General features: G+C 40.7%; 1 protein-coding gene across 1 annotated transcript; it reads left to right on the top strand.

Annotated features, from left to right (window-relative positions):
- Nucleotides 1–204: 204 nt before the first annotated feature.
- LOC307031082 (transmembrane protein 163a) lies at nt 205–26,852 on the top strand. Its single transcript, XM_079667851.1, has 8 exons — nt 205–1,132; nt 2,147–2,266; nt 9,618–9,661; nt 9,767–9,858; nt 12,356–12,452; nt 20,927–21,038; nt 22,983–23,124; nt 24,208–26,852. The coding sequence occupies exons 1-8, from the start codon at nt 952–954 to the stop codon at nt 24,266–24,268; spliced, it is 849 nt and encodes a 282-aa protein (XP_079523977.1). The 5' UTR covers nt 205–951; the 3' UTR covers nt 24,269–26,852.
- The last annotated feature ends 52 nt before the right edge of the window (nt 26,853–26,904 follow it).

Here is a 26,904-nt window from a genome sequence, read left to right on the forward strand (position 1 = left end):
CATTTTTACACAGAGAAAACAAATGTCTGCTTATAAATTAGTTATTCATCTTAGAAACCCTTTATGGTGAACACATTAATGCATCCACATCAACGCAGGACCGTTGTGTGATGATGATGATGATGATGATGATGATGATGATGATGATGATGATGATGATGATGATGATGATGATGAAAACTCCTCTTCACCCTCTGGGGTCAACAGGTAATTAGAGTCCAGGTGTTGGTATTTCACGACATCTCGAATTTACCCAGAAGAGACGCTTTGGAATTGTTGTGAATATTTTTCTATGGCGTTTCCTAACAGAGAGCATCAGGGTTGTCAGCACAACGCCTTCAAAATAAACAGATAGACAATGACTGTAATAAAAACAAGGCATAATTGAATGTAAACACATCGCATTAGCTATAAACCTGTCTTAACCGGTGTATTTCAGCCCACCAATACCAATAATGGCTATTAAATAAAATGACTTACAAGTTAAAGTTATGCATTTAAAATGTGCAGCATCAGGCTAAATTAAATGGAGTGCAGTTACGCATGCACTGTTGTTGTAATGTAATGAAAAAGGAGGTGGATACTTTAGTAAAGTTCCGAATTTGCAGCCTATAACTGCGTTTTCGGTTAAATAAAAATAAAAGTCTGCACTTTTTGTCTCATAAATACGGTACTGACAATGCAAGCCTTTACATTATGTCCAAATCAAAAGAGAAGGACGCTTTAAATACATTGTATTTCGTTCAGGTGCGCAACACTGCTTTGTTTTGAAACAACCATCTGTTAATTTCCGGTTTTGCTTCACCTCACAGTGTGCAGTTTTTGCGCATCTGGACCTGGCGTCTCCCTCCCCTCTCTGTCTCTGGGTGTCTCCGTTGTTGAAAGCCTGCACTTCTCGCCCAGGTGAGATATTTTTGGCGTGCGTAATTGGAACCGCAACGTGCCCAGAAGATGACGGACTTCACACCGGCAGAATCCACCGCCGTTTCGGACCCGGTTGTTGTGGAGAACGGGCAGTGCGAGAAAGAGGAATCCCCGGAGCAGCAGCAGCCGCAGACAGACACTGAAAGTCGGGGAGAGGGTCTCAAGATGGACCAGGAGATGAAGATAACAGACAGCTTGGATGACGGAGGTAGGCGGTGGGATACATGTTAAAGAAGAATGGTGGAAGAAGTGTCAAAAATACTTCATTACAAGTTAAAGTCGTGTACTCAAAATCTTACTCAAGTAAAAGTATTAGCATCAATATATTTGTATTTGTGGCAATTCTAGATAATATTGTTGCGTCAATAGCTTTTTACTTTTGTAGACAAACACAGTTGGGATTGATTTTGTATTAATTAATTAATTAATTACAATTATTTGACTCTTTTGTGACTTAAATAGTTAGTCCACTAGTTACATTTTTAGAGGTGCATTTTGTTAACAGTAGGAAATAGTTACTGGATTTTCTCTGGAAAACGGAAAATAACCGGTTTTAATTGCACACAAATCATTTAGTAGTGTAATAAAATAATAATTATGGACTGATTTGGCTGTTACCCCTTGCACCAAAATCAATGTTTAGCTGAGGAATGTGATATGTCTTGACAACTTTTGAATGCATCGCCAGGAAGTTTGGTTCAGATATTTCCCTCTGGGGGGGGGGGGGGGGGGGGGGTTATGATCCCGTAACTTAATGACAGTACCATCATCTCTTGCTGTACTTTGTGTTAAGTGCAGATGAGCTAAATCATAGCATAGCATAGCTGTAGAAACTCTATTGTGATATATTTCATAAATATATGATGACTCACAATCCCTCTTACATATGATTTAAGTCAGTTTAATGCTTATCAGTTCGATATTAGGGAAGAGGACAATATGTATCATGTGATGACATTGAATATTTTCAAAATGATATTACCTGTGATAAACTATATATTAACGTTTACTACCAATACTGCTTTCTGCAAAAAATACTCTCTTTCATAATACTAAATAAATGTGTTTATTGCACAAGTAGACGTCGTAATGATGGTTAGAAATGATATTTTTGGCAGCCTCATTATGTTAATTCAATACTGCATACATGCACATGTTCTGAATGTGGAAACAGAGCTTCAAAGCTGAGTTTCGATCCCTCTCTGAGTCATGTTGTCTGCAGGTCTTCTGGAGAGCAGCATGCGTCTGAAGCCTCATGAAGCTCAGAGTTATCGTAAGAAAGCTCTGTGGGTGTCCTGGGTCTCCATCGTGATCACACTCATCCTGGCCGTCGTCTCTTTCAGTGAGTAACGCTCCCTCAGGTCAAACACTGACGCCTGCTGCTCGGTTCTTCAGCTGAAGGACAGGTTTGTTAGTTGCCGTGGCATCTGAACGGCTGATTAAACAACGGCACTCAAAACACACTGCTTGGAAGTCCTTCAGGCCAAGATACTGTTTTCATTTATACTCCCACGGCTTCCATTTCAAATGACAACTTCTCTCAGTCAACAAAGCCACAGGAAGCGATGGTGCTGTTCAAGAGTGTGAACTTGACCTTGAGTTTTATTTCTGTCGGAGGAAGAAGAAGTCTTTGCTCTGGGTTTTCTGCATAGATAAGATTCATTGAGAGGAGAAAGGGAAGAATTGTGACGTTTTTCAGACTTTTACGTCCCTTCTTTTTCATATCTCTGCATGTCGAAGGCTGGAAGTGATAGACTTTGTAGATCAAACTCAGACTACATGTTGTTTTTCTCTTTATTGACACTTGACACACTTGAATCTGTGTCAGATATCTTTGGTAAAGAGGCCACATGTTACTTTGGATGAGGATTATTTTATGATATTCTCTAAGCCTTGTGTTGTTTATTCACATGACGATGCTTCTTCCTCTGCTGGGAATACTGAGCAGGGCTTTGACAGATGAATTTGCTCAGAGTAGCTGCAGTGTAGCCTCACTATTTTGCAGAGATTCCTGTAAAGAAAGCATGTTGTTCTTCATATGGACTAATATATAGACCTTAAAGGTGGGGTTGGTAAGTTTGAGAAACCGGCTCCAGATACACTTGTTGTTATATTCCATGGAATGCTCTTAACATCCCGATAGCAATGAATATCTGAAGAGCTTTGACAAAAAATCCATAAAAATATCTCATCTGTGGAAGAAGCCGTGGCGCTGTAAAAAGTACGACCAATCATCTGAGCCGGCCCGGCTAAAGTAACTGGATGGCCTACCTGCCTGTCAGCCTTCCATCTGTGCACAAACTTATCTTGTGCCCTCATTGGTCATGTGCGCGTTCGTGTGTGTTGGAGGAGGGGCTCTGTAAGGAAGTGGCAGATTTTTTCCGGCTGTGTATTTTCAAATTCTAGTGCACTCGAGCTGGTTTCTCCAAAATGACCTACCCCACCTTTAAAGATTGCAAACCTGTCTCTTTACTGAACATATTTTTATGCATCAGACATTTATATCCACATCATGCCCGCTCTCACTCATAGATGAAACATGGCACTGCTTGCAAATTAGCTGCAGAAATAAGCAGAGGTAGAGTTGAACGAGGCTGAGGAAGCAGCAGCAGCAGTTCTAGTTAACAGGGTCTTTGCTTCACTTCGATTCTGACACTCGGGAGAAAAAACAAACAGTTAGTGAGAAATACCAGTTGTTCAATAAATGAATCAGAGTCTTGTTTGAGAAGGAAATTAAGAATTGGAATGGGATCGGTTGACCTCGTGGGTCAGAGTCAGTGCAGCGAGTTGTTGTTGGAGTGAAGTCATCTTGTTTTAGAAATCAGCCCCTCTTCCTGAGTTCTCTACATGTTGTTTCAAACGTTTTGCCCACTTCCTGTTTCTGATAAAGTCTAAGCAGGTCTGTCTCAGCTTCCTTCTCTGTCATGTATGTTCAACTGTGTGTTTAACCCCTTAAGACCCAAGGCTTTATGGTCATATGTACATTGCTACAGCATTTGGCAGGGTCCTCCTACATACTAGACATACAATAGTGGAGGGACTTAATGGTGCAAATATACAGGAGTGTCTACTTCACAGAGCTATAAGTAGACCTACACATATATATTGGTTAGTTGTTGAACATTACCTCCAACTATTTTAATAATCAATTCATTGGTTTGGGTAATTTTTAAGAAGAAAAAACTCAATATTCTCAGATTTCAGCTTCTCTAATGTAAATGTAATGTTTTTTCTTTACTCAATTATAACATTAAACTGGATGTCTTAATGTTGTGGACTAAAACAGGTGTTAGGACGGTAATTGACATGTTTCTATACAACTAGTCAACTAGATGCACTATGACCTTATCGTTGCTGTGCAGATTCTACTTCTTATTCTACCTGCAACTTCCTGTGCAATATTGTAGTGAGTAACATTTATTAGCAAACAAGCAACGACAAACCTCCTGTTTGGCAACATGCTAGCGAGTCCCATTGCAAATAAGAACATTTCAATGTGCACAGAGTGTGTGAGAGTCCTGTTGTTAACCAGCTGTTTGCACACTGTGTGTTTCTAGAAGGAGCTTTTGCATTAGGGGACATTATAAACTGAGTAAACACAGTAAGACATCATTCAAAGGAAGAAACGAATGGACTCAGGCGGTAGAAAGCACACAGAGAAGGCAAAGATTAAAACCATTACTCCGTCATTGATGTCCTGAATAAAAACAAGGTAATGGGTTTGGCTCTTAATGGCTATAGTATGCTATCTAGAGCAGAGCAGTAGAAGAAAAATAATCAGCATCTATTTTCAAAATGGATTAATCGCTCATTTTTCCAGCAGAAAAGTCAGAAAATGCTTTAATATATGATATTAAAGGGAGTCATGTTGGGTATTGACTAAAGATAATTAAAGACCTTGTATTTTGAGAAACGGATGTGGACATTTTCCACAATTTTCTGACCAAACGATTCGTTTAGAATATAATGAACAGGTTAATCAGCAATGGAAATAAGTGCTCTGTGTAGCCCTAATGGCCTCATTAAACTATCAAAAAGGACAAGACGGAAATGTTCCATCTATAAATCACTGATCACTTTCATTTTATTATTAAAGGAAATGGAGCATTATGTGCCTTCTTGCTGAGAGTTAGATAAGAACATTGATACCACTCTCATGTCTCTACACTATACACACAAGCTATTCAACAGATAACGTCAAAACAACAAGTTATGAAACCTTCATGATGAATGATCTTTCCCTGTTCGCTCTGCATGATGCCAGCTTTAAAGCTACACATCTTGTAAAACATTTGCATTAGAGAGAGAGAGAGAGAGAGAGAGAGAGAGAGAGAGAGAAAGAGAGAGAGAGAGAGAGAGAGAGAGAGAGAGAGAGAGAGAGAGAGAGAGAGAGAGAGAGAGAGAGAGAGAGAGAGAGAGAGAGAGAGAGAGAGAGAGAGAGAGAGAGAGAGAGAGTGTGTGTGTGTGTGTGTGTGTGTGTGTGTGTGTGTGAATGGGATTGAGGGCAAGCAGGTGCAGCTTATCACATAGATGTTACAGTGGGAGAAATAGCATGTGTGTGTCACAGGAGAGAGAGGTTATACTGTTGCTTTGAAAGAGCCCTGGTCTGGATAGGCAGCACTTAGAGGGTAGGATCAACACTTTTCTCTAAGCTTTAGCTGTTTGATGTCCTTTAATTCAGCCTGAACTGGACAGTCTATTTTTACCAGGAGGCTGTGGCTCAGTGGATAGTATGATGGACTTCGAATCAGGGGATAGCAAGTTTGAATCCCACTGCAGTCAGCATGTCGTTGTGTCCCTGAGACACAAAGTGCTCCTGTGGGGATTGTCCACAGTATTGAATGTAATGTGTGTTAGTCACTTTGGGTAAAAGCGTCTAATAAGTGACATGTAATGTAATGTACCAAACTGAAGCAGATTAGTTTAGACTTTGCCTTTTTGTGTCACCTCCATCCAGCTCATGATCATTTGTCTGCAGAGTTGTTATGTATGTAATTCAGCCCCCTCGCTGCAGCTTACAAAACAAGGTGTTGTTACAGCAGCAGAGTGAGACAAACAGCATCCGTCCACCAAGTGTAAAGAAAAATATGGTTGACAGTGATTTGCATAATGCAGCTCCAGAACCAGCCAATGAACAGGCAGAGCTCAGATGGTGTTTTATCTTCTGTACTCCTGCGTTTCTTGTCAGATGAAACAAGGAGGGAAGAGGGGGGGAGACGGAGGAGATCGATCTCATATATGTGTGTGTGTGTGTGTGTGTGTGTGTGTGTGTGTGTGTGTGTGTGTGTGTGTGTGTGTGTGTGTGTGTGTGTGTGTGTGTGTGTGTGTGTGTGTGTGTGTGTGTGTGTGTGTGTGTGTGTGTGTGTGTGTGTGTGTGTGATAGCCCGCTGCGATGCTAGCGCTCCGTCTCTGCTGACACCCACCAAGCTTTCTTGGGAGCCAATTAGCCGTCGCTGGGCTCCGCTTTGAAGAGCCGCAGCAGATTCATTTCCACACAAATTCTTGTCTCTGCTCCTAATGAAGGAGCTAGGAGATAGGGGAAGGAAATAGGGGATGAGAGAGGATACACTTCTAGATTATCTTTAACCACCAGCTTTAGCTTATGATGTTTACGCGCAGATCGGTGAGGTTTCCATGCAAAATAAGACCTCTAACAACGGAAACGTTTCATAACATTGCGTGAAATAGCTTCCAAAATAAAAGCTCTCTGATGATGATAGCAGATAGTGTTGTATTTGACTTTGAAATTGCATCCTTGTTTACTTTTCTGTAAGGTTTCTATACATGCTCAGTTAATGATGTGTCAAAGCCCTTCATGTGTGAACGAGCCTCATCGAGTCACGCAGCATTCCTGTCAACTCTAGCCGCTGCGTGAAATCTGGTTCCTCCCTTTCCTTGAACATCTATCAACTTGTATTTGCTTGTCTGTCACCGCACTGAAATAACGTCTTGTGTGTTAAAGCAGGGATCAACTGTGCCTCGATGTGTATGTTAGACTTACTGCTGCCATGCTGCATCTCTGCAGATCTCTCATATTACAAAACAAAGCTCACAATCTCATCTGTATTCAAGGGTTGTTCATGTGAGCTGGAGGGTTCTCGAAAGCAGAGGCAGCATTCATCTCTGTTTTCATTTTGGTCTGGGGAAGTGGATGATTGCACCTTGGCTGATTGTCCGTAAAACAATAAAGAAAGAAGAGGGAAAGGAGATATAGGGAGGCTTGAGAAGGAGGGGAGCTAGGATGTTGCTATTGTTGCATCAGAAATAATATTCTCGAGGCTTCCTTCCTTGTTTTTCCATCAAGCCACTAGACGCCTTAAGCAGACAGTTCTAACTCGTTTCTTTCCTTAAATTACTCACAGTTTGAAGTGTTGCTTGGCCTCCGATGGTTAAGATGTGTTTGCTCAAAATAAAATAACAAACTTTTGCACGTGCAACAAAGAAAAATAGGCCTTTACAATATTCAAAAGAAATAGGCCAAACTCAAATAAAACAAATAACTTAGGTATTCTTTCTTTCGTGATAATGCTTATAACTTCACAACTTAAAGTGGACCTATCATGCTATATTTGAATAATATAGTGTAGGACCATACCTATATAAGGCATAGTTGGGTCATTCCTAGCATTCGGTGCCATTTCAGCTAGGGTATTCAAAAATAAAAAACATCATTTTCCATGTTTTTTTTTAATTAATCTGAATGATGGCTTGTTAAAGTATAAGAAAAATATTTTGGTCAAGCTCAGGATATTATGCTTACATTATTTATTTTTTTACCATCCCCAGTTACTGTGTGTGCACCCTGTTACTGTGAAAAATAGTAACAGGGTGGACGGTAACCAGGTGGACATTTTATGCTAAACGTGGCTATTGGTACATGTGTGATGATAATCAAGCTAGCACTTGGTGACAACAGAAACATATATTTGATAGATATATTCACCATATTTTCTAAATGTAAAACAAATGATCAGTTCCACTAAAAATGAGCATAACAGGGTGGACATTTTATGCTTTACCGCAATAGTTAAGTTCTTTAAAACATTAGAAAAACGTTGAAGGAAGAACGCATTCACTCTGCTTCTTGAAGATGATTTGCCACTCAAAATGTATCCTTCTTCTTGAGTCATACGAATAGTAGAATAGTAAAGGGGCGTGTCCAGAGGGATTCAAATCAGAGTAACAGGGGGGACATTCAAACAGGGGACACACACTTTATTTTCAATACAAATTAATTAATAACAACAATTTCAATTTGGTGAGGAATATTAGCAAAAGGGTCAAACAACACTCAACACTTGTATTTCTTTGATTTCTTTTTGTATATCTGTTAGAGAAGTTGAGCAAACATGATTGGGGACACAGCAATTTGGCCTACTTGTGCTAAAATCAGAGTAATTATTTTAAAAAAAGTATATCCTGGCTAAATAACATTGTTGGGTATACACATTTAAAACCAAGCTTTTAAAAAATAAGCATTAGACCTTTTAAATACAAAATATATGATATAATGTGGTGGGGACCTAAATGGCACCGAATGCTAGGAATGACCCAGTTATACTTTTATTTTTCAAAATACCAAACAGATCATGCATTTTAGCCATTCCTCATTTCGCTCAATTGAACACTGTCTTTGCATCATGGGCTGATTCTGTGAGAACAGCACCACCTACAGGCCTGGCATATGTACTACAGCGTCTCCAGCGCTTTCCAACGGCAATGTCCGTGGCTGCCTCCTCCTGATTGGTGGAGTTGGCCCAATGGCCGTAGCGCCACTTCTGTGATGTCATAGAAGTGTTCAAATCTGGATCAGTCTGTATCAGATCCGTTGCAGCCCCTTTTTAAGAGATTTGGGTATGGAGGAAAATAGAGAGGGTTGTGTTTTCTGACACTTGGTGAGTTCCCTGGAACACCGGGGACACATGTTCATGTAGAAAAGACTTACAAAAGTGCATTTTGCATGATAGGTCCCCTTTAAAGGGTACTTGTACGGTTTGTATGTACGTATACGGTACGAGTACGGTTAAAAACTGTTCCTTAACGTCGTCTCTCAAGAGTTTGCCCATCACTTTGGCGTTAGCACAGGTGCCGTGGGAATTGTAGGCTTTTATAGTGCGTTGACTACATACGTCACAATTAGGTGGCCTCGCTCATAAAATCAAAATACTGGCTCTAACAAATATTGAGAAGTAAAAGCGAAGCACAGAGTGTTTGTGCATGCAGGCCGAGGCGAGTCTCTGGCCCCTAGTGAGCGTCGCTAAAAATAAACCTGTGAGGAGAGGAGAGGATTCCTCCCCTCCATCTATCTGCTTCTTCCCTCTGCAGGTGCATGCTCAGTGTTTACTTTCAACACGTCATATTATCACTTAGCCACAATTAAAACACTCAGTCAATCAAATGCATCGTCCGGTTTGGCAGGTTTGCTGCAATAACGATATGATAAACGTACATACTCTACCTTTAAGTGCTTTAATGTCTGCATGTGGGGATATATACCTGGGACCTGACTACAGTTTGTAACATAAAAAGATGACTGAAAATGCATGAGTTTTTAGAGGAAGAAGTGGTGATTAAAGGTGGGAAGATGTGTATATGTTCCCCCTTTAAATTCAGCTTTTTCTACTTTTAATATGTTTTGATTGAACCCAAACTGCCTACTTTTGTTTAACAGTGTGTCTTTATTTTCTTCCCAGCTGTGTCCATCATGCGCCACAGTGCTTCTGCTTTTGCATTTGCTGTAAGTCAACTTTAAAGTCTCCTCTTCACTTTAGTGACTCACACTTTATGTTGTCGGGTAAAATAAGATAATCTGAAACTGTTTTATTTTGTTTGCTCTCTGCAGTTTGATGCCTCCCTGGATGTGTTGTCCTCTGCTATAGTTCTGTGGCGGTACAGCAACCCGTCAGCAGTCCACTCTGCACACCGTGAATACCTGTGAGTGCAAAATAATACCTGTTACTATTTTGTGTATCCTTCATAGACTGTCCAGGTAACCCATTGGTTTGCTAACTGGTCTAAAAGGTTGCGTTTTGGCCGACATCTCCTTGTTTTCTGTAATCTAGGGTCGAGCTAAGTACATATGACCCCTCCCTGACATTATCAGGCAGCCAAAAGGTTAAATTGGTTTAGTTTTTCTCCACTGGACATAACTGGTACCTACGTCATTTGTATTTGAGGCATAAAACCCCGCTGTAATAAACAGGTAATTACTTGATGGCTTGCCTGCACCGGCACCTTTAGTAAAACTGACTAAATATGTAATTCATCTTGCAGAATGTCATACAAATATATTTTAAATACATCACCAAGGAGTAAATATATTGTGTTGATGGCTGTCTTTCTGTATATTGAGAATTCTGTGTCTTAAAATCCAATTTAAAGACTACTTGCAGACCATGCAGTTGTTTTAGGCTTGACCATATGGTTTCATTACACCTGTGTGTGTGTGTGTGTGTGTGTGTGTGTGTGTGTGTGTGTGTGTGTGTGTGTGTGTGTGTGTGTGTGTGTGTGTGTGTGTGTGTGTGTGTGTGTGTGTGTGTGTGTGTTTTATGCTGTAGAGGGGTGTATTACTAATATATAATAAAGCATTTCACTTTTGTTTTGACATTTTTTTTAAACTGAAATTACTTTGACAGCAATAACAAAAAACAACAGCATCTGTTACTGAATGAATCACATGAAATTTACTGTCAGAGCATCTGGTAGATTCAAACAGTGAGTCACACACACACACACACACACACACACACACACACACACACACACACACACACACACACACACACACACACACACACACACAGTAGCATCATCTGTGTGTTTGTCCTACAGCTAGTGAGAGGAGTACTGACAACCAGATAATCAATATTATTATTTTTTGTGTCTGTGTTTGATGGGGGGGGGGGGATATGGCTCAATAGGGATGCCCAGGTACATAACGGTTGCCATGGTAACAAGCTCAAGGTTGTCAAAAGAAGAGGAATTGTGGACGAGTGAACACAATGAAACCTTTCGAAACAAAAGCACCGTGATATAAAAGGTGGCATTTAAATATAAAGGGGCTCTATTCTATTATGCATATGTTCAGGTGTATATCAGTGTGTAGTGTCTCTACTTTAAAGAGTCCTCTCCTGCTGATGTTCAGGTGTATATCAGTATGTAGTGTCTCTACTTTAAAGAGTCCTCTCCTGCTGATGTTCAGGTGTATATCAGTATGTAGTGTCTCTACTTTAAAGAGTCCTCTCCTGCTGATGTTCAGGTGTATATCAGTATGTGGTGTCTCTACTTTAAAGAGTCCTCTCCTGCTGATGTTCAGGTGTATATCAGTATGTAGTGTCTCTACTTTAAAGAGTTCTCTCCTGCTGATGTTCAGGTGTATATCAGTATGTAGTGTCTCTACTTTAAAGAGTCCTCTCCTGCTGATGTTCAGGTGTATATCAGTATGTAGTGTCTCTACTTTAAAGAGTCCTCTCCTGCTGATGTTCAGGTGTATATCAGTATGTAGTGTCTCTACTTTAAAGAGTCCTCTCCTGCTGATGTTCAGGTGTATATCAGTATGTAGTGTCTCTACTTTAAAGAGTCCTCTCCTGCTGATGTTCAGGTTTATATCAGTATGTAGTGTTTCTACTTTAAAGAGTCCTCTCCTGCTGATGTTCAGGTGTATATCAGTATGTAGTGTCTCTACTGTGACAAAAATGTCTTTATTTGTCTCATACTGTCTTTGCTGCAGCACCTCTTTTCACCCTCTGTCTGAAACCAGAGCCCAGTCTGCTCTGATTGGTTAGCTGTCCGGCTCTGTTGTGATTGGTCAACCGCTTAGAGATGTCCCGCCCCTTAGCATGTAACCTACAATGTGTTGGAGCACTAACCAATAGAAGCGTGACTGTTACATAGTGATTTAATTTGGAGATGTTAGGTGTTTCCTTAGTTACTTCAAAACCAACGACCCGGACTTCTGCTCCAGCTGTTTTAAGTCGTGTGTGTGTGTGTGTGTGTGTGTGTGTGTGTGTGTGTGTGTGTGTGTGTGTGTGTGTGTGTGTGTGTGTGTGTGTGTGTGTGTGCGTGCGTGCGTGCGTGCGTGCGTGCGTGCGTGCGTGCGTGCGTGCGTGCGTGCGTGCGTGCGTGCGTGCGTGCGTGTCCTCGGGATCTGGTTAATTGGGCAAAGGTTTTTAAAAGGACATCTGCTGTTTCCCAGTGAATCAGTCACAGTGTGTATCTTAAATTGACAGTGATGGAAACAGCAGGCACTGATTTTCTACCCCCTTAGAAGAAGAATAAGAGTTACTTAGAACATCTGTCCAGAGGAAGAATAGCTTACTCAGGCCCATTTGCAGAACATTTAACGTGGTATCGGGTTTCTTATTACATTATATAACACTTCCATCAGACTCCATTGACAGAAATGGTAAATGTACCTCTTTTTCCTCCACAGAGCCTGCATTATCCTTGGAGTTGTTTTCATCCTGTCCTCCCTGTGCATTATTGGTAAAGCCATCCACGCATTGGCCACCAAGGTGCTACCTGAAGTGGTAAGAACTTATGGACTACTAACACACACCTGTGATATACATTTACGTTGTGTTTAGCTTCTATTACCCAGTTTTACGTCACACTTTTTATCCCACCATCTTCTAGATCCCCACCGTTTCTATCTGTAGTTTTTAAACAGATGAAAACATACTTTCTTTGGATGTGAAATTGTTTTATTCACCTGCTACGTTTGCTTTGATGAGGAGGAGAATTACGCATTTGTTTTGGCTCCAGATAAACGCTCCTGAAATATGAACAATTAGGGAATACTTCAATGATGTCAATTGTGGTGAAAAAGACTACATTTCCCAGGATTCAACACTTCTTAGCAATACCAACAAAGTCTGTCTTTCGTTATTGTTTTGATGGAGAGCCCCCTTTGGACAGAAATGTAGATATTGTGGGTTCAAACATTGCTCAAATAAAGCCAGTATGACAATTCAAGATTGAGAAAATATTTAATAGTTTCAATTTTTACTCACGAAAACACTAGATAATGATTATAACATCGCATAGTAAACATCATAAATTAGGAAATATCTCTGACCGAGGTGCAGAGGTCGGATTTTAGTTCAAACTGGGGTCGCCACAGAGTTTTGGATTATAGCATGCACCATATGGGACAGATTATATTGTCCATTTAACCCCAAACACATTAACATAGTACTCTATGGATTTATTACTCAAACAGGGTCACGACACAGATTTGTCGTCCCAAGCTGCCGAATTTAAGCCAAACTTTTGGTGTATAATCAGATTTTTTTGGTTTGATCTGTGGCTATTTTCACATATTTTTTGGCCAGATAGTAACGACCACTCTGTCCAGCCTTCTGCTCTCCGTGCTGTCTGCCAGGGACGAGGATTTTTTATCCAAATCCCCCCCCCCCAAAAAGCCCTGTTGACTTAGTGCCTAATAATATCTTCTCCAAATCTGCGTGTACTCCTCAGCGTCCAAAGCAAACACCATGCGGGCAGTTATGTGATTTGCAGCTGATTTGGTCCCCGTCTTGCCGTTTGAACTGAAGTTCATCTAATAAGACGTGGTCACATGGTGCAGGTCTCTGAGGAAAAGCTGTGCTACTGAACAGATGGGAAGTTTTGGCTCTGAAAAATCTCCTGAAAGTTTTAATTATTTAGTGTTATGTGTCCCGGCAGAAGTGGTGCATTGAGGTACCTTTAATTGGGCCTCGTTATGCTCATTTCAGTATAGTTCATATTCAACTTCCTGGTGATATGCTCATGGGCGTAATTTCCACTGGGGACAGGGGGGACATGTCCCCCCCACTTTTCAAAATCCAGTTTGTGTCCTCCCCACTTTTCAAATGTGTTTTTTTTTTACGCAAGTGGTCAATGTCACGGAGGAGCGTCTGATTGTGTGAGAGAGAGAGAGAGAGAGAGAGAGCGACAGAGAGAGACAGAGAGAGTTACAGGGGTTGTTGTTAGTATCTGGTGCTAGCTAGAAGCTAACGGAGATTAGAAGCTTTATCAACAATAAGGAGAGGGAGAGTCCTCTCCTGTCGGACTGAGAGGCTGAGATAACGTCAGCTCAGGGAGGTAAAGGACTCGCTTAGTGATTGTAAACTTTAGTTATCTCAGTGGGTCTCAAACAGTTTGGTCTAAACAAATATTTCCATCTATTTTATATAGTTGTTCAAAATAAGTTAAAAAAGAATTCCAATGTCAGTAAAAAATTAAAAACACAGTTTGAAAGGGGAGTGATTACTAAAATATGCATAAATAAAAAGAAAGAATGCAGACTAGGTAAGATAAAGATAGGAGAGAGGAGTTTATCAATGATGTGTTATTGGTTGTAAGAATATTTTAATGGTTTTTGGAGTATTGAAATATATACAGTTTGGTTTCATATGAGTGTTGAGAGAGTTGTATCTATAAATCTCTTAATTTGTGCACCAGATTGATGCTTTAACTTCAATTTAAAGAAACAAATCTTACCGGGGTGCATGCCCCCGGACCCCCTTATAGGATGTGAGGTCATAACAAATAAAACAGGTTCATGGATAGATAAGTTTGCACACTCATTATTAGTGCTGCGTACCGGTACGCCGAACCGGTACTGGACTTGTAAAAAGTTTCGGTTCAAGTCCGGTTAAAACCGGAACGTCGGGAACCGGTACTTACGTATATTCTCCTTTTTGTTCTAAACCATCTAAAACCTTCCATAGATCGAGAAATTTGCGCTGAGAAAAGACGAAAAACATTGTTTTGGCTTCTGATATGGCGGCCATTACTGAGCTCACGAAGTCTCGCAAAATATCGCAACTGCTCGCGAGATCTGTGTGACGTCAAGGGAAGCTGGCTTAGACATAGTGGACACTGACAGCGTGGGATGCTGGTTGCCATATTTGGTAGTGTAGCTAAGCTAACTCCTTTGTATGTATGGTGATATAGTGTCTGCCGAAAGAGCAACACTTCACCCAGACAATGTCAATATATTGTTGTTCTTTAACAAGAACACATAGACTTGTACTCTTGCATATTGAGTCTTGTATGTACATCACTATGTATGTAGTTGTGTTGTGTAGTTAGTAACACATGTAGAGTTCTAGAAAAGACATGGTGTAGACACAAGTTGGAAGGGGGCACAATAAACCTGACGAGTTTGAATTTGAGTTGATTATGAGTTTATTTTCAATTTATAATTAGCTCACAATAAGTTCACTTTAGTTACTCACACAACTTGACACAAGTCCGGACCTGAACCTGAACCTCTGGACTTGAGTCCGGACCTGAACCTGAATGTGAGTCCAGGTACACAGCACGACTCATTATACACACTACACATTTGTCTTGGATTAGTTAACACCATAGTCCCTAATATATATTTGTAGAAAGGCAGGAAATGGAATTAAATCGAGAACAATGTTTCATTGCGGAGGACCCCCTGTTTTGTGTCCCCCCCACTTCTCAAACCAAAGTTACACCCTTGGATATGTTGATCTACTAATATAACTCTAATAATATAAAAACAGTGTTAATAAAGCCCCTTAAAAATGGTATTAAGTATTGTATTGCCCTCATTAGTAGTTTCCACTTTATGTACAGCAATAAAATGTTACGTTTAGAAGAATAATCCTCATTAGGTTTAATTTATTTTCACCTAAAAACTGTGGTTTAATCAGATTTGATTGACAGTGACCAAACAAACCCCACCTACACTGTACTATCTCTCACAATGAGACATATATGTTCACAGACAAACACCGGCTATGATCGATGTTCATCTCGAGACAAATTGGGACAGAAAACAACTTTAATTGGTCTTCAAAAATGTAGTTTTCTATTAGATCAGGTTTGTTTTCCCCCATCAACATCGTGGGTGTGTGTGTGTGTGTGTGTGTGTGTGTGTGTGTGTGTGTGTGTGTGTGTGTGTGTGTGTGTGTGTGTGTGTGTGTGTGTGTGTGTGTGTGTGTGTGTGTGTGTGTGTGTGTGTGTGTGTGTGTGTGTGTGTGTGTGTGTGTGAATAATGTCACAAATCTCAGGTGTGATGACTTCCTGAAATAGTTTTATTACGCTGTTGCCAGGCGATAATCATCACGTGGTTTCAGTGTTGAGTCTCTCAGCGTGATGGTGATGAGTAAACATGGGAACATCGTGCTTAGCTGAGCTGAATTACAGCAGAGAGGATATTCAGGATCTTCCCCATTCTCTTTCCACTTTCCATCTATGACTCAATCCACACTGGTGTCGTTTTAAACATAACAGGAAAAACAGGTGTCTGGTTTTGCCTACATTTTACAGGCTTTAAAAAAACGCTTTTTTTTAAGCATTTTCTGAAATTTAATTTAATTTCTAAGGAGATAATAGCAGAAAACAAGATCTTAAAAGCCATATGAAAAGTCACAGTCACACCAGTACAACTTATTCCACAGAAAAAGCAAAAACAAATGTATGTATACTCCTAAGAAAACTCCAATGAAGCTGCTTTACTTATGAATCTTTGAAACAACGGTCTCTGAAATAAACTTGGGTCTAACTTTGATATGTTAAGAAAAACTAAGATTTACTTTACTTAAAAGCAGTGCACAAAAAGACTTCATATTTGGTTGCTTCACACAATGTGATGGTTATATCAAATTCTGTATATACTTAGTTTCAGCTGCAGAATTAAAACATAGTGAGACATCCTCATTTCAAGAGTTTCAAAAAGACTCACTCAGGCTCAACAATCCTTTTAGTGGAGAGTGGGGTAAGTTGAGACATTTTTTAGTTATTCTGTCCTCTAAGCAAGGAGAAAGGACACATAGTCAAATGAAAACACACACCTATAATTCAGGATGTCTCCTATCAATGGCAATGATAATAATTCATATTTGATCAAGGGCAGTGAAAATATTACTTCTTAAAAAAAGAAAGTATTGTGGCTCAACTTGCCCCGGGTTAGGGGTAAGTTGATCCAGGTCAGGGGGTAAATTGAAACCTGGGCATACCTGTTCAAACCTGGGCATACCTGTTCAAACCTGGGCATACCTACAACAAATCTTAAAGGTAACTATAAACAATAAATAACAAACCAAATACAAGCTTAGTTTTTCAAATATTTTTAATATACATTTCGATTTAATTGATTGATTTTTTTTAACATGTTAAAAGGAAAAGTAATCATACAAATGGTGATACAATTTCATACATCTTACCAATCAAACACAGGGTAAATTCAACTTTAAATGTAGCCTACAATGAGCTCTTATTATCAACATGGCCTACTTTCATTCATTTCTCCATTTGAAAAACTGGCTCAACTTACCCCAAGGCCCATGGTTCACTTTACCCCATAGCCACCATTTTAGAACAAATAGCCTAGCATTCAAATTCAGAGTCATCTTTATCTTAATGATTCACATTAATACGCTGCCAACACATCAACATATACAATATGTGTTTAAACCTGGATACTTTTTTTTTTTTACATGACAGCCGATATAGCTGACATCTAGAACATTTACTTTGACAAGCAAAAAACGTTTTTTTGTAAAAATGTTTACTTACCAGACCACAGTATCTTTCTTTCACAGGCAATGAGAAATGGGTGGAGCTTGCATAATTTCTGGTCACTTGATGACAACCATAAGGCGTTGCCTGGTTACAGGGGGTGGTTCAACTTACCCCCTGGCTCAACTTACCCCCTTCTCCCCTATTGACGTTTCTGACCTGCTGTATTTTCCATCTTTCTTCACACTGTGGCTGCAGCGAGGGAAGGACACACACACACACACACACACACACACACACACACACACACACACACACACACACACACACACACACACACACACACACACACACACACACACACACAAACACACACACACACACACAAAGGCAGCCTGAGGCGCGGGAGGCAGACAGATTGTGTTTTTGTGAGTCGACCTGCTGCTCTTCTGTCTCACAGTCGGCTGCTAACACACTGCATCACGCTCTGAGTTATATTTAGCGTTCCTCACTGCCCTCTTCAGTATGCAGATGCTGCTTTATCTCTCCCTCTCTCTTCCTCCATGAAATGTTAATAAGGTGAGCAGCTGCCTCGGTATGCAGCAGTGAGAAAGAGGAGGGAGGAGAGAAAGAGGGGAACATTTCTCAAACTCTGTGCTGCTCGTGAAATCTAATCAAAAGCTGCCAGAAAACCTTCAAAGTGTCTGATCCTTTTAACTCAAGATGAGGCAGATATTAGTTTCTAGATCACGGGACGAAACGTGAATTAGGGCCAAAATGATAAGATTGTTTGGATCAATATTGAGATCACAATTATTCATCACAATTGATTTTAGGGACACAATACTTTTTTTTTGAGACCAAAACAGCTTTTTCCCCTGTTGTGCAATGTTTGTGCTAATTAACAGATCCTTGCATTCATTTAAACTGAACTAACTTTAATTTAGTGAATTTACATGTTGCCCATCTGCTCTTTATATACCACTTAGTGCTTACCCCTTCATTTAGCTAAATATACTGCACAACTACTGAGCTTCCAGACATGCAACATCTGCATCGCTTCTCCACATCTAACCCTGATTCGTTCATTAAACATTCTGCTCAAGGATCTCTGGAAGTCAAATGTAAATGTCAGGCACGGTGTTTAAATTCTAGTCTGATCTCTCCTGCTAATGTGTGTTTGTAGTTGTCGTGACGACCAAAATGCCAGCTCACCCTCTTCAAATGGATTCCCCACGAATGTACACAAGTCAATTTTAATATTGCATTTTGAGGAATTAAATGGCAAAGAAATGTGCAGTATGGAGTCAAAGAAGAGTCATCAATCAATCAATCAATCAATCAATCAATTAATCAATCAATCAATCAATCCACCAATCAATCAATCCACCAATCAATCAATCAATCAATCAATCAATGTTTATTTATATAGCCCAATATCACAAATTTTACATTTGTGTCAGTGGACTTCACAGTTTGTACAGAATATCAGTATGACAACATGACACCCTCTGTCCTTAGACCCTCTGTCCTTAGGCCCTCTGTCCTTAGGCACTCACATCGTACAAGGACAAACTTCCAGAGAAACCCCACAGTTTAAAGGGGAACATGGGAGAAACCTCAGGGAGAGCAACAGAGGAGGGATCCCTCTCCCAGGACGGACAGACGTGCAATAGATGCCGTGTGTAAATCGAAGAGATAATACATTTACAACGTAGGTAGACCAAATGTTAGGAAATGCATGTGTCTATAATAAGAAGATGAATCCACGAGGATGTCAACAATCCTGTGGGAGTCATCAGGGAAGTAGTATGATGAGAGTCAGGCAGGACCACAGAGACAGGTTCAGCCACGACTCGAAGTCCAGGAATCAGATCAGGACTCAGGATAGAGGATCCAGGACTCAGGACTCAGGATCAGCCACGACTCCGGATCCCAGCGTAGATAGACACCAAAAAGAAATTTGGGGAGGCTGGGTTACTGGGAACATGAGAGTACACAGGTACAGACAGACAGACAGAAGAAGTAAGATGTCCCCCGACAGTCTAAGCCTATATCAGCTAAACTAGGGGCTGAATCTAATCGGCCCTAACTATAAGCTTTATCAAAAAGGAAGGTCTTAAGCGCACTCTTAAAAACTGATAGTCTCGTAGCATGTTATGCACAGCTAGCTCTCATTAAAAAATAAGTGTGACAAACGTGCCCTTGCTGCTGTTGAGGTGATATTGTCTCAGATCCTTGCTGAGGTTTTTCTCTCCGTCTCGTCTTTAAAGTCTGCACGCCCGCCATCAGTAGCTTTTCATGGCTCCAGGGCCGTAGTGCAATATTAATGCTGCCGCAGAGGCACCGAGGCTCTGCAGCAGCCTCCTCTGTTCTCCTCCATCTCTCCTTCATGCGTTCACATTACAGCCAGAAAGAGAGACACGTTCAAATGCTTTAAAACCAAAAGGACAGGTGAGAAAATGACAGAATATTTGATATAGATGGAGAGAGTTTATGGAGTATAGTTTGAGTGAATGGTCGAGAGGAGAATGATGTGATTGAGTGCATGATGGTTGAGGAGATGGTGAGAAAGCAAGGCCGTAAAATCACATGCGACTCCAAACACATCCTGTATAGAGAGTTTGAGTTGGCAGAAGGTATAGATTACCAAACTGTAAATTGAACAGGTATAAGTTTTCCTTTGTTCCGCTGTCAATCAAGCTGCTGAACAGTCAGGAACAATTGTGATTATGCTCTGTTAGGAGTTGTTGGAAGGTGCAATGTTTACAGTCTAGTATGTGCAATTGAGAAGGTTAAATAGGGAAGTGCATTATGGGTAAATAGGTATGGACACAATAGGGATATGTACAATCTGACGGACACTATGCATAGGTACAATAGGGAAAGTTCTGTACCTGTATGTTTCTTGTTTGTTTCTTTGCCATGTGATCTCTGATCTGTATCTATGACTGATTGACCTGAATGTTTTATGTGTATTATCTCGATGCCCAAGACAAATTTCTCCTAAGGGAGACAATAAAGCTCTATCTTATCTTATCTTATGGTTACAAAAATATGAGTGCAGTTTAATTCTCTTTTCAAAAGGAAACTCAAATTGTTGGACACTCTTCATAACCCTGGATTCTGACAACTACACTTACTTACATCTATGTTGCACATAATGCAGTATGTTTCAAAAATGGTTTCTTCCCAATAGAAAGTACTTCAAATGTTGTAAAGGTTATCTTATTATTACTCAACTTACCTCTTAAGATCATGTTTAGTTGCCTTGAATCTTAACATGACGACATACTGAACAAAACACGGTTCTTAAGTGACTCATATTTGAACGATGAGGCATCTTTCTACAGGATATTATGTTAGACAGATTTTAGAGAGTGAATCACGTTTTCTTTTTAAAGTATCAAAGTAAAAAAAGTTGTATTTCTTTCGATGGATGAACCAGTCGTGAACTTTTAGGGAGGTTCCGGTATTAAACACCAGTAACTCTATGAACCATGACCCCCTCTTTCTCTCTCAGGATAGCTTCCTGTTCTCCGTGTCCATCGTCAGCGGCTCGTTGTGCATCATCCTGGCTGTCATCAAGTTTATGCTCGGCAAAAAGCTCACGAGCCGGGCCCTCATCACTGATGGTGGGTACACACACACACACACACACACACACACACACACACACACACACACACACACACACACACACACACACACACACACACACACACACACACACACACACACACACACACACACACACACACACCCACACACACACACACACACTCACACACACACACACACACACACTGAAACACCTCCTATATGAGTCTTTAAGCTCATAACCATCGGGGCGTGGGCCGGTCGGACTATGTGGGCTGGTCGGAGAAGTCACAAGCACCCTCCCCCCCCCCCCCCCCCCATTGACAATTTAGTAGCGGTAATTACTTGCTTAATTATCAGCCCGGGACTCTCGACTGTCCACTTCGGTACCGAGGTGGGCCGGCGGTACCGAAGTGGGCCAGTAGTCCCAGTCCGCCCCTGCTCATAACGCTGTACATTTCCCCGATGCAGGACTAGCAAAGGAATTCTGATTCTGATTCTGAACACTATCGTTAGACACATCCCTACTAGGAAGGGTGTTCTACTCATTAAGTATTTTCCTAGTAGCAACATCCCAGTGTAACTTCCAGTGTGACACATGTTCTGTATGAAGGCACACGTACAATCCTGCCATGGAGTAACACTTAGGCTGCAAACCATCACCGAAACACGAGATGATTAACGAGATGACCTCCGAGCATCTGACTGACATTAGAGGCATGTTGCCACTACACTCTGTACGCTGTTAGAGGAGATGTCATGTGTTACTGGGCCGAATTCCAACACTTATCCTACAAAATGCACTCATCAGGTGACTTAAAAGGCAAGTTTATTTATATAGCACTTTTCAACACAAGGCAATTCAAACTGCTTTTCAAAAATGAAAGACATTAAGAGCATAAAACACATTAGAAACATTAAAAAGAATGAAATTGAAAGTTACAGTGCCGTGTCAGATGTGAATAGTTCAATTAAAAGCAGCGGCGAAAAGAAAAGTCTTCAGCCTGGATTTCAAAGTAGTCAGAGTTGCAGCGGACCTGCAGGTTTCTGGGAGTTTGTTCCAGATATTTGGAAATATCCCGAACCAAATTCTCACATTCCTCTACCCCTAGTCTCCAAGTGAAATTATAGTTCCTTTGACACTTTTCTAACCTTTTTATATTCCTTTCATCCTTCTCTTTCATCCATTTTGCATCCCCAGACAACACATTTTGGTTTTACTGTCACCCGATACCGATAGGGCTGCACGATTTGGGGAAATAATCTAATTGCGATTTTTCTGACAGATATTGCGATTCGATTTGCGATATTTGTTTTTAAGCGACCCAACGGAAGTTTATTGTAAAATGCGGCCATATCTCCGGCTAGGAAGGTCGTATCAACGTGCTCCCGTCTCTAGCACCCCCGCAGCCCGAGCTACGAGTGAAAGAACTAAACGTACATGAAACTTCCGTTGGGTTGCTTTAAAGTCAAGCTTCAGTTTAAGACTCACCCTGTAATAGAAACATGTGATGGAGCATTACTAACCTGACTCAGATGGTTTGTTTCACCGAACCATCTAGGAGAGCTCCATTGGAAGCCCTTTGGAAAGGGCAGGCACTTTCAAAAATACTTGGCAGGTGATTGGATCAATCTGTCTATCACCTTCTATCATGGGCCGCTTCTGATTGGTTAACAATGGCTGGTACATGTGGAGCACAGCACTTCTGATTGGTTAACAATGGCTGGTACATGTGGAGCACAGCACTTCTGATTGGTTAAAAATGGCTGGTGCATGTGGAGCACAGCACTTCTGATTGGTTAACAATGGCTGGTACATGTGGAGCACAGCACTTCTGATTGGTTAACAATGGCTGGTACATGTGGAGCACAGCACTTCTGACACAAGAAAACTTATTATTATTAAATCGATTAATCGTTCAGCCCTACCGAACACATCTTTGACCTTTAAACCACTTTGTAACTCTCTCTCTTTCCAGGATTCAACTCCCTCGTGGGGGGGGTGATGGGGTTCTCCATCCTCATCAGTGCAGAAGTGTTCAAGCATGAGCCCCAGGTGTGGTACCTGGACGCGACAATAGGTGTCCTCATAGGACTCATCATCCTCGCATACGGAGTCAAGTGAGTTTATTCTACAGGTTATTTACACTGGAAAAAATGCAATGTAATAAGTAAAAAGATCTGCCTTGAAATAAGACGGGATATTTAGATAAAGAGAACTTGTGATTAGCTGAGAAAACTTATTTTGAACTATATCTTACCAGGATCAGTAAAAAGTGTTCAGTTAAAATAAGATGAACCATCTTTTACAAAAACCACAGCAACTTAAAAAACTTGTTTCATTTGAGATTTTGAGTTTTTACAGTGTAACGGCCCGTCCACACATAGGCATGAAAAAAATCTTTCAAAGCTTCGCCCATTCACTTGGATGGGGTGACGTAGAAGATTTTTAATCTTCGCCGAACTGCATTGTGGGGAGCGGAGCATGGCTTTGCAAGCATCGTGAGCATCAAAAGTTGAGCAATGTTCAACTTTTGATGCTCCCAATTCTTTCGAAGCTGGCATCAGCCAATCAAATCCCGTTTATGCAAATCCCGCCAGTACAAGCGCTAGCCAATCAAACCGCGTGCAAGCTGGGAGAGCCAGACCGCAGTTCATTTCCTCATATTCCAAATGAGATATTACGGTAGCAAATCACCCGGTTCTTTACGACCAGAACTATTTACCGGGATACAAACCGGAGGAACCAGGCATGGAGGGAGGTGGCAGAGACAGTGGGTGAAACTGGTAGCTTTTCGCCTGTTTGGGAGTTTATATCCAGTTTACTTTGTTTTAACATTACTATTGCTTTGTATGTCGGGGGCGGGACATTCATGTGATTGGTTGTTGGTCGCGTTGCTCGCAAAAAATCGCCAAGCTTCAGACACGCCCAGCATCAAGATTTTTTTCATGCCTGTGTGTGGACGGGCCATAATAGTGAAGTATTTTGATAAAGACAACATTATGTACAGATTAGAGTAGTTTAAATGTACATTATTGATCCCAAATTGGGATTTATTTTTGTTACAGGAGCACCTAATCCTGTTATTGAACTCAAGCCGGTGACGAGTGATATTTTTCTAACAGATGAGAATGTTTTTTATTGGGATCTAAATGTTTTAATCATCTCTTCCATTCCATTCGTCTCCTCTTGTATCTCCGCAGGCTGCTGGTCGACATGGTTCCCCGGGTCCGACAAACTAGGAACTACGAGCGCTTTGAGTGACAAAGAGGAAGAGGAGGGTTAGTAGGGGCTGAAGGACAGACTGCCTGACAGACATTCAGTCCTGGAGGTGCGTTCAGGCTACAGTGTCTGTACTCCAACCATTCACACATCTGAGCCCAGGAGGACGCTGCGGCACATTTTAAGTGTTTTAAAATTTGGTGTGCATCTAATATATTTATGTGTCTTCTAACAGCCGTCTGTTCTCCAACGCCTCGTGTTTAAACTAAGGGCTTAAAGAGCTCCTTAGCAGCAACACATTTTTGTACAGAGAGTAAATAATGTTCAGTACCTCAGTAAGTCAACACACAGCAGTTTATTCTCCCCATAGTTCCTAGAGGCCTTGGCTGTAAATATGAAAACGTGAGGCAGGTGAGAGATGGATGGAGCTGATGTAGCACAGGAGGTTTCATGCTGTCTCTTTTATGACGAGAGGAGGTTTAAAAAGTACAGAGGCTGAGCAACATGTGAACCGAGACAGGGGCACTGTGTCAGAAGCCCAACGCCAGCGCCAGCTTACAGCCCTGCAGGATAACAATCATAAGAGGGTCATGGCTTACAATTCACTGAGGGAACATGTCAGAAAGTAGCTTAGTAGCTTCGTGTTGCAACCTCTTTGTATTTATTCGTGGTGACAAAGTGCATCTAGTGCCATCTACTGAGCAAAAGAGGTACCTGCCACACAGGGATACATGTGAATCTGCATCTAGTATAGCACATTGCAGACCTAACAGCCTGATTTGAGAGTAACTGCATCAATAAACAACTAAGGACGTCCTTAAAATAGGGAAAGATATGTGAAGTTGCAAAACAAAACAAGTAAAATAATGCAGAAACGTTTTAAAAATCTCATCTTTTGACTCTCCAACACGACCACAGCGCTACATTTCTCTCTTTGTCAATTAATGTTTTGCTTCTTCATGCAAAAATACCAATTTTGCAGGAAGCTATTTTTGGGTAACATCAGATTTAGTTAAGCTTTTGCGTGATTGATCTGGAGAAACTTTACAGATCTCTTGATTAAATTGATTACTTTCTTTATTTAAAGGGGACCTATCATGCAAAATGCACTTTTGTACGTCTTTTCTACATGAATATGTTTCCCCGGTGTTCCAGGGAACTCACCAAGTGTCAGAAAACACAACCCTCTCTATTTTCCTCCATACCCAAATCTCTAAAAAAGGGGCTGCAACAGATCTGATACAGACTGATCCAGATTTGAACACTTCTATGACGTCACAGAAGTGGCGCTACGGCTATTGGGCCAACTCCACCAATCAGGAGGAGACAGCCACGGACATTGCCGTTTGAAAGCGCTGGAGACGCTGTAGTACATATTTCAGGCCACCAGATGGTGCTGTTCTCACTGAATGAAAGACAGTGTTAAATTGAGCGAAATGAGGAATGGATAAAATGCATGATCTGTTTGGTATTTTGAAAAATAAAAAGTATAAATATGCCTTATGGTATGGTCCTACATTATATTATTCAAAATTAGCATGATAGGTCCACTTTAAGGACTGTCCCAGTACGTTGTTGTTGCAGTTTTCCACATCCTGTTGTTTACTCTCGTTAAGCTCAATTCAATAATTACTGTTTGAAGAGTCCAGCTGTCACATCAGGTGGTTTGTGACAAACAGAGGCTTGTCTTCACATGTTGGGTTTACTCTGGTTTTTTTAATTGGTTTATCCGCTTTCAGTAATTAGGTTTGTTTGTTCGATTAAGTTAATAATAATAATATTAGGCAACCATCACGCAGAGTCTCAGTGCTTTCATAGATATTTGCATTTTTATGCTACATATATTGATGTATTTATTTATTGTGTCTTTAAGGTCGTAATTTATTTAAATAAATTTGACACAGCTGTGAATTACTAGATATTACAAGATGATTCTGTCACTTTCCAGCTACTTCACTCGCTCTGATTGGATCTTATTGATGAGAAGAAGCTTGTTTGGAAGTTTGCGCTGAATTAGACGTCTGTTAAACTCTACTTTGTCACTTTTTAATTCCTGTTCTATATGATAAATGACACTACTGATAGCATGGACTCATACTGCAGCGATGGTTTCAGACAACAGTCTTTATCTGGCGTCAAGAGTAGAAACATGTCCTCTCTTATCTGGAGCTGCTGTTTGTTGGGGATTTAAAAGGGATTTTGCTGATTAGAGTACATTTACTTGTGGAGTAATCGCAATACATTGGATTAATGTTGTAGACAACTTTGTAATAGTGTGTAAATGATTAAATCCCAGCGTGAACCTGTATCAGAGCAAACCACTTTAGAGTTTACTGAAGCACCGTGGCTAATCTACTCCCAGGCATTATTTAGTAAAGTGACCCTAATGTAAAAACCCCTGACTCACTAACCATGTTTGTTCCTGTGTGAATCCAGAGCCTTAATGTTACTGCTCAGTGTTTGGTGACTGCTGAATATGAATGTAATTATCCGCTGTTCATGAACGGGAGTGTGTTTCTGCAGTGGCTGTAACTGAATGTACACACTGTGCTGTGAGAATAATGTGTTCAGCCAATTACTCTACACTTAACGGTTCAACATGTAACATTAAAATGTCTAAAATCAACTAAAACCACCGTATATATTTTGTTAATATACCCACAGCTTTGGAAGTGTCT

Source organism: Notothenia rossii (assembly GCF_949606895.1).
Source record: "Notothenia rossii genome assembly, chromosome: 3".
NCBI classification, from domain to species: Eukaryota; Metazoa; Chordata; class Actinopteri; order Perciformes; family Nototheniidae; genus Notothenia; species Notothenia rossii.